Below are 8,726 nucleotides of genomic sequence, written 5' to 3' on the forward strand. Positions count from 1 at the left end.
TTCTAAAGGCCGGGCTTAGCATGAACAATGCTGCCATAGGATGAATAATGCTTACCATAGGCTTTGAAGCACGCTATACTTAATCGGAAAATATTCTATTCAGAAGACTAATGTATAACACAGTCACTAGTGATCAAGGCCCAGAATAAAGTTCTCTAGATTAATAAAACCATTTTGAGCCTTTCAGAATTTCCAGCACACGAGTCCAGGACCATATTACTCTTTTTAATCACAGCAGCACAAACCCCCAAACAAACCGTATTTCCTGTCAGCGCAAACACTGGAACCGAAACATAGCCTCGGCTTTTGAGAAAAATATTTTGCTGTGACAAAATAAGCAACCACGCTACTGACTCACTCTTTTAGCACCTAGCCTACGTAAGGACCATATAGGTAATTCCTCCTCCTCTGTGAGTTACCAATCACCGCTTGGACTCTAGGAGACTGTTTCGTCCCCCTTGCTTGGTCTCTCCCTGCCTGCCTTTTAGCAGTGCCGGCAAAGCAGTCTATTTTCCCCTCAGTGCCTCATACAGCTCAGGCCACCCTAACCCAGGCACCCGCTGCCCCTCCCGACCCGGGGAGCGCCCTCACGGGGACACCCAGCGGCGCTCCGCCCCACAAACCCTCCCTTCCCTCAGCCCAGCCGCAGGGACGGGACGGATCGGACCCCCACCGACCCCACAGCACCCAAAACTCGTGAGACATTTAAACTGGAAGGAACTATTTTATTCCGTGCCCGACAGCCCTTTCTAGTGAGGGCGGTGAAGAGTGCCCCCTCCGTGAAGGGACCGCGCTGACGACAACAGCCGCCCGCCAACCGCCGCCCCGCACGCAGGCGCCCTGCAGCCGCGGGGCGGGAGGGGAGGCGCGGCGGCGGCACCGCGCCTGCGCGGGGAGGGGCGGGGCCGGGATTCGAAAGCGGGCGGCGGGGAGCGGGCGGGCGGCCCCATGGCCAAGCAGGCGGTGCGGGAGCAGCAGGGCATCACCCTGCGGGGCAGCGCCGAGATCGTCGCCGAGTTCTTCTGTAAGGGGCTGCGGGGCCAGGCGGGAGGGGTGGGGGGTGGAGGAGGAGGAGGAGGAGTGGGGAGGAAGAAGACGGGGAGGAATGCAGCCCGCTCGCCCCCGTGCTGCGACGCGAAATGGCGGCCGGTGGGGGGTGGGCGTGGGGTCTGTCGCCTCCTGTCTCTCGCCTCACGTCTCTCCCCACACTGCGCTGCAGCCTATGGGATCAACAGCATCCTGTACCAGCGGGGCATCTACCCCCCCGAGACCTTCACCCGCGTCCAGAAGTACGGGCTCACCCTGCTGGTCACCACCGACCCCGAGCTGAAGAACTACCTCAACAACGTGGTGGAACAGATGAAAGGTGCCCGGGGGGTCTGGAGGCGCAGGGTTGCTGCCTGCGCTTGGTGCCGCTGCTAACTGCCCGGGCTGCTTCTTTCAGAGTGGCTCTGCAAGTGCCTGGTGCAGCGCCTGGTGGTGGTCATCTCCAGCATTGAAAGCAACGAGGTTCTGGAGCGGTGGCAGTTCGACATAGAGTGCGACAAAACTGCCAAGGACGAGAGGTGAGTAACGGTGCGCATCTGGGCCTGGCTGTGGTGCAGGCACCAGGCGATGGCCGTGTGTGTCAGCACCGTTCTGCCTGCTCTGAGCAGCTGCCACAGCTTTGTCTCACTAAGAGAACAGAAGGTGTCCTGTCAAACCTAAAATCCTATGTAACGGATGTGGCTTGAAGAACCGCTTCTCTCCTGTTGTTCTGCCAAAACTTTCTCATCCATTCCAGACTGAAAATAAACCTTAGCGTTCCTTAAAAATACTGTGAAGTTTCACAAGCAAAAATAAAGTAAAGCTGTCAGTGTTCCAAGCCTCTTTACCTAAGGCTTAAAAGAATGCCCCTCCTCTGCAGGATCACAGCAAACAAACCACCAGCAGCTTAGCAGAACTGTGTTTAAAAAACACTGTTAGTATACTAGGTAGAAATTTGCTTTTTTAATAATTTTCCTATTTTTCCAGTGTACCCCGAGAAAAATCTCAGAAAGCTATTCAGGATGAAATTCGGTCTGTTATCAGACAAATAACTGCCACAGTAACTTTTCTGCCTCTGTTGGAAACTGCCTGTGAGTATTCACAACTTCTTTAAAGCAATCAAACATTTTCAAAAAGCCTGAACAACTTTTTCCATCGTAGAAAATATTTTTGGTTTTCGTTTTTCTTATTATTACTTGAAATGTCATATACCGTTGCATTTGAGAGCATTAGGTTTTGTTAGACTGAGATCATCTCCTGCAGATATGTACAGTATGGAAGCAGTGCGTCAGACAAAATACTCTCAAGGATTGTCCCGTACTGCTTCCTGCACAATAGTGAAAAGAATTGCTAATGTACATACCGTGCTGTAGCTCTCATTGAAGAAATTGGAACAACTTCATTAGAAGGTGCTAGCAGGACTTTCTCCAAAAACTACTTGAAGCTCTCTTTGTCAAAAAGTTACAGTTCAAGGTGACATAACTATCTTGATGAAACTAAATATACTCTGAGGAACATAATTTTTCATAATTAAAATGTTTTATGACTACAGCTGTGGACAGACTCATACAAATACTAAGCATTGAGATTATCTGAAGTAACTGCCATGTAGAGCCCAGTTCACAGTATTTCAACACATTTCAAAACAAAAAATTGCATCATACTCATTTCAGGAGAAAAGTAAAATGGCTGTGCATATGAATGTTAACCAGGACTATTTTTTTCATGCTTTAACTGCTCTTTCCCCATAAATAGTATTAGTGTAACTTCTTATATCGTTGGCATGTCTCAAATTCTAGAAGAGTCACTAACTTCAAACATGGCATCTTCCTGTGTGTGTATAACTGTTAATTTGTTCCCTCTTGTTTACAGGTGCCTTTGACTTGCTGATTTACACTGATAAAGATTTGGCTGTGCCAGAAAAGTGGGAAGAGTCAGGACCACAATTCATTGCCAATTCAGAAGAGGTTCGCCTTCGTTCCTTCACTACCACAATCCACAAAGTAAATAGTATGGTAGCTTACAAAAAGGATTCCTTTCCCTGAGACAGGGGTTCTTGTACATATCTTGTCGTCTTGTATAGTTTCTGTTCGTAGTGCAGCTATTATGAACACACTATTGCTCTTGCTGAAGTATGGTACAGAAAAAAGGCAAAGCGTGTCTGATAATGTGGTTTAACACTAGACTATGCTGGCATTGTTTAAAGAGGCCTAAATAAGGTGTTCATAATGATAGTTAAATCCTTTCTTAACTGAACACACCAAACTAATGGTGTGCTAAGCTGTACAGAATTCACTGAAAATAATGCTTGAGTCTAGGATTAGTTGGCAGAATTCAGATCCTGTATAAACTGCATTCTAGTAGCAGACTGACATTAAAATTCTTGCTCCTGACATGCCAGTCTTTCACGTAAAGATGTTCCTATTACCAGGAATAATCCAAAGCTAATCAAGACCAATTCTGAAGTGATGTGTACCTCTTTACAATGAAAGTAGCTGTTTATGAGAAAAAGCTGAAATACATGAAGCCTTGTATGTTAGAAAGGGGGCCTCTGTAGTTCTGGGGAGTGCTGTTCTGCTTCAGTGTATCTTCTTTTTTTTAACGTCTGTCAAACATTTTCTGTGTTTGTATTCTTGTTTTATGGAATAAAACTTGAAATTTTAAGTCAGACATTGTGGTAATTTGTAATTTAGATGTGTCTATGAACTTTAGCTATTAACTGTCAAGCAGTAACCTAAAGGCATACCTGCTTCTGGAAAAAAGAAAAACACAAACCTCAAGTACCTTACCCCTTTCCTGAGTCACAGAACAAGTGCTATGTAGTCAGTATGAAATCCATTATTTATAGTTTCCCTCTACTTGAGTCTTCAAGTAGCTGTATGCCACAGCACCTAATGGTTAAGTAGTGTTGCCTTCCAGATTTGTTCATATATCCTTCATGTTTCAATATCCCTAACTTACTCTAATGTTGATAAAAACCTTTTGTACCCTTAATTTGTCTTCACCAAATTTCTAGAGAGCATGTATTCACCAAATTTCCCACACCTGTAAGTGTTCAAGAGCTGTCTGGACAGTGCCCTCAATTATGTGCTTTAACTTTTGGTTAGTCCCAAACAGGTCAGGCAGTTGGACTACATGATCTGGGAAGGTCTCCTCCAGCTGAACTATTGTATTCATTTCAGCCAGAGTATTAACATCCATCTAGAAGATTCGAAGTACGTCCACTGTTTTTCTGAAAGTAAGGTAAGCCTCTTGCAAGTTGGGAAGCATGTTTAACAGGGATGGTTACTGAGTAATCACAGAGCTCTCTCTTTGTCCATGGCATATTTTCAGAACTCCCAATAGCCACAGCTGAGTTACTTACTTACCCACTTAAGCAGTTATAAATCAATCAGAGCATGAGTGGTATAACAATATCATTTTAAGAGTTTATTTAAAAAATATTGAATAGTTTTGTAATACAGCTGTGAAGTATGCATAACAGGCTTTCCTACCAGAGAATATTTATCTCCAGCAGTCCCTATCTAGCACAGCTGCAAAGACGTTTTGTAAATCAGCAGGACAAAATCATGGATTTTTAAATAAATACAATCTAGCTGCTTCAAGAAGTGTTACACTGTTCCCTGTGGTAACAGAGGAGTAAAGCTAGTGTTTTCCTCTGCCTGTCAGCAACAACCAGCTGACTGCACTACCCATCTACACCTACAAGGAGGTGCACTTCAACAGCGAGAACAATTTCAAGCACTTCTTCCCTTGGGGAGGACTGGACGAAAGCACTTGGTGCAAGTCACTTGTAACAAGTTTATATCAGGAAGTGACAACCCATGCTTTATACTAAAGGTGTTATTCAGGGCATAATTGCTACAGAGCCAGCAGTAGGGAATATAAAAAAAATAAATTTAAAAACACCTTCTTTTACAGATAGCACAGTCATATTGCTCCAGGAAGTTCAAGTCACTTTTTTCTTGCACCAAATACAGTTTCTCTTCTTCCTCAAGAAGGACCAGCCCAAAATGTATCTCCATCATCATCTATGTTTATTTTTTAAGAGGCAGCAAGAGTCAAAAGATGTAGTATATCACTGTAGACAGCCAAGGTCTGTGAAAATTACATGTGAAGAGGAACAGGTTCTAAATCCTGATGTTTTCACAAAGACCCTGCAGAACAAGACAGAAAAATAAAATTAACAGTCACTTTAGTCACTAATGAAATCTCCCAGTAGTCAAGTCTTTATGGAGGAATCCATCAGGATTTGCCAATACCTAAGGTGACCCCCAATCTTCACTATTTGACCTTGACAGTCACTTTCGTAGAGTGACCTGGTGACAGTACAGTTATTCTTAGGAAGACAGATAAAGGGTAACATAGGATTTAGAAGTTAGACTACAGGCATTCCTCACCTGTCTAGTTCAGCTGACGTATAAGCTGGTTGATTCCTTCACCTCTGCAGCCAGGCTTACCCATTTCCTTGAGGAAACCCACTTTATTACGTGCAGCATGGCGGGCCACTGACAGATGGAAAGGCCACAGAAACTCTGTGACATTTCTGAAATACCTCCCAGCTGAATAGATTTCATGAATAAGGTCTTCCAGGCAAATAATACCAAAGTTCCCTGCAAGGAAAAAAAAGAAAATAAAATGAACAAACACACATACCACACCCACAGAGGCACATCTCATGTGTGTGGTATTATCTTTATTCGCATTATCCAAGGACTGCAGTCCTCCACATACAAGTCTCGCAGGATTTCTCTCCCTTCCCTCAGGTCAGAACGCAAACTCTGAGCACCCCCCTCTTCCCTTGATTCACTTCATTTTCTTGTCTTCTTCCTCACCTAAATGTTCCTCTATCAGCATATTGTCTGTCAGAGGTACCTTCTTCTTGTTAACATTTGCTTGGCCCCGTTTCAGGATAAGCTCTCGTACAGACTTCAGGTTAGGATATCTGTACAAAAACAGAAATCAGATTCCATAGTGGAGAGATACGATGCAGCGGAAAGTCCCATTCTAATTCTTTGTACTTAAGTAGGAAAGTAACCAATATATGTTTACAAAGATGAAAAAGAACAAGATTTAAATGTAAAGTTGCCAAAGACCACTACTGGACCAGCTAGCTATAGATTTGTGACAGCACATGAAAAATTAGAAAGATGTGATGCTTACACACAATCTGCTATGAAATCATGCGAATAGTACTTACCCCCATGCCACGTAAGGTTCCACAATCCGCAGCATCTTCAGCGTTAATGGAGACAGTTTAACAAATGTTCCACTGAAAATTTTTCTCAGCCGCAGCAACTCGATCACTCTCCTTACCCTCAAACTCACTCCCCTAATCCTGAATTGAAAAAAAATATATACTAATAGTTACCATATTTCTTTAATACAGCACCAAATGGCCTCAGGTTACTTGCATAGAGACCTGTCTGGCTTGATCACACTTCCTTTGCTTAGGAAGGATGAGACAGTTACAAACAGTAGCAATAATAAAGATAAGGAGTAACAAAGACTTCTTACTCTGTAATCCGCACAACAAAGGCTAGTTTGTGCTCCTTAGGCACAGCCACCTGTCCAGGTTTCTGCTCCATGCGCCTCAGCCGGACCTCGTCTCGGTGTTTGCGCCATGAATCTCGAAGAAAAGTTTCAAGGCGCTTAAACTGGATTTGTTTCCCCTTCTGGTGCTAAAGACAAAAGGATAAGAAATGATTACCCTTCCCAACAATCTTTGAAGCTAGCATCTCAAAGGTCAGATGAAATTCAGAACTTCATGAACTATGCTCTTTCATTTTTGGAGGCAGTAAGAAGAAAATAGATTTGAAAATCCAAGCCCAAATGATACAGAATTGAGGAACAACATGCAAAGTTATAAACTTCAAGCAGATAGCTATAGCTTCCGGTGAACATGGGAGTTTTGCCACAGAAGAAAATAAGTTAGGAGTAAGAAAGAGCAAGACCCAGAATGCTTCCAAGCATAGGAGAAATTAAATGGACACAGCCACATACACAGCTCAATTAGTCACCTGGAAAGCCAGAAACACGTGTCTGGGTAAAACAGATGATAAAGTAATAGTCCACTGTGAGTCAAAGTAACCATCCAAAAGAAATTAACTTTTAATTCCTTTTCTATAAAGGTATACATGCAAGGAAGGAGAAAGAAGCATTCAGTTGAGTATTACTAATTTAAACACAGAAAGCCCAGCTCACTTGCAAAAAAAATCTTTTCAGAATTATGAGAGGAGGGAAAACATATTTAATTCAAAAGATGTTTAAATGCCTATGCTTAGTTCAGGATCGAGTACATCCACCTAAATCACAGCACTTCCTCATATGAGGAAGGCATGTACTTGGCATTTACCTAATGAATTTAGCCAATAATATATCTAAAATATATTATACACTTTTGAATTAAAGAGTATAGTGTTGTGTGTCCTTAGTTTTATTTCATATCGGAAATCACCTGTGAAATTAGTTCAGATTTTCAAAGCAGGCAGAGACTTGATCAGACCCATCATTAGGGTCCTTTTTCAAATGAGAATCTTGAAAGGGGGCTATTGAACATTATTAGTTTGGTTTCCACTTTCACTCTGGGAATACAGCAGGCCTTTCACATATGTAACAAAATATACACAGTAGGTAGCAAAGAACAGAAGTTTTACACGTAATCCTATAAACACCATAAAAGTAGATTCCCAAGGAAAGCCTTAAGCCATTCCCAAGGAAGGCCCGGGCTGTTTTAGCTGAGACACAGCAGAGCGGGTCCCAAGCTCTGGAAGCTTTGCCGTGCTCCACACATCGGGAGATAGCTCACAGGGCACAATGATTCCCCGCATCAGTGGCACTTGTCACCCCGTGCGTGGAAAAAGGCCTCACCGTGGGGCTCTGTTTAACTACGTCCAGGAAACGACCTACGTACAGCTAACTAACCGCACTCCCAGGGATGCGCACGGTCCCCGGGGAGGCTCATAACGCAGAGCTGACCGCTTCCAGGCAGCACAGCCACCGCTAACACGGCGCCCCGCTCCCCGCTCGGCTGGCTCGGCTGCGCTCTCCCCCTGCGGCCCCGGCCCCCACCTTCCGCTTGTTGAGGAGCGCCTCCTTGGCCTGGGTGGCCTTGATGGCCTGGTACGCCTTCCTCTTCTTCAGCAGGTTCTCCGGCACCAGCGGGATCCGCCGCTTCGGCCTGCGGGGCATAAGCAGCCGGTCACACACACCGCCGGGCACACACCGCCGCCCTCCCGGCCGCCCCCCGGCCCCACGCCGCCCGCTGCCCGCCGATGGCGGCCGATGCGCGGCCCCCCCCGCCCCGCGGCACTCACTCGCCGTCCGCCATCTTGCCGCCGCCGCCGCCGCGCATGCACCGGGCGGGGCGTGTGATGGCCGCCGGGGGGCGGGATGGCCGCCGGCTCGGGGCACGGGGAGCGGCTCGGGGCTGTCCGCGCCCTGAAGGGATAACAGCCAGATGGCGGTTGTTTCGGAACCTAAAAGTTAAGCCATGGAAGGGCAGTCCCGAGCACTGACTGTGTTGAAATGGGACGCTGCCGCACTTCGAGGGGCACGAGGACTGGGAAGGGAAGAAGTCATCCCCCAGCACCTACCGGGCGTCAAATGGCTGCCACAGTGGCTGGGCATGGACCTCAGGCTTTGACGTGTCCGTCCCAGTGCAAGAGCAGCATCACCATGTCAGGAGGCTGTGACAGACA

The 8,726-nt window shown here is 45.8% G+C and overlaps 2 protein-coding genes across 2 annotated transcripts; one reads left to right on the forward strand and one right to left on the reverse strand.

Annotated features, from left to right (window-relative positions):
* Window positions 1-878: 878 nt before the first annotated feature.
* MAD2L1 (mitotic arrest deficient 2 like 1) lies at window positions 879-3,690 on the forward strand. Its single transcript, XM_040555941.1, has 5 exons — window positions 879-1,024; window positions 1,220-1,366; window positions 1,445-1,565; window positions 2,014-2,117; window positions 2,899-3,690. Exons 1-5 carry the CDS (start codon window positions 949-951, stop codon window positions 3,069-3,071), a joined length of 621 nt encoding a protein of 206 aa, XP_040411875.1. The 5' UTR covers window positions 879-948; the 3' UTR covers window positions 3,072-3,690.
* Window positions 3,691-4,429: 739 nt separating this feature from the next.
* RPL7L1 (ribosomal protein L7 like 1) lies at window positions 4,430-8,454 on the reverse strand. The gene is made up of 7 exons (XM_040555940.1): window positions 8,343-8,454; window positions 8,098-8,206; window positions 6,544-6,707; window positions 6,227-6,364; window positions 5,862-5,971; window positions 5,427-5,639; window positions 4,430-5,183 (listed from the first exon to the last, which is right to left on the reverse strand). Exons 1-6 carry the CDS (start codon window positions 8,378-8,380, stop codon window positions 5,431-5,433), a joined length of 768 nt encoding a protein of 255 aa, XP_040411874.1. The 5' UTR covers window positions 8,381-8,454; the 3' UTR covers window positions 4,430-5,183; window positions 5,427-5,430.
* Window positions 8,455-8,726: the final 272 nt, after the last annotated feature.

This window comes from Cygnus olor, chromosome 4, assembly GCF_009769625.2.
Source record: "Cygnus olor isolate bCygOlo1 chromosome 4, bCygOlo1.pri.v2, whole genome shotgun sequence".
Lineage (NCBI taxonomy): Eukaryota > Metazoa > Chordata > Aves > Anseriformes > Anatidae > Cygnus > Cygnus olor.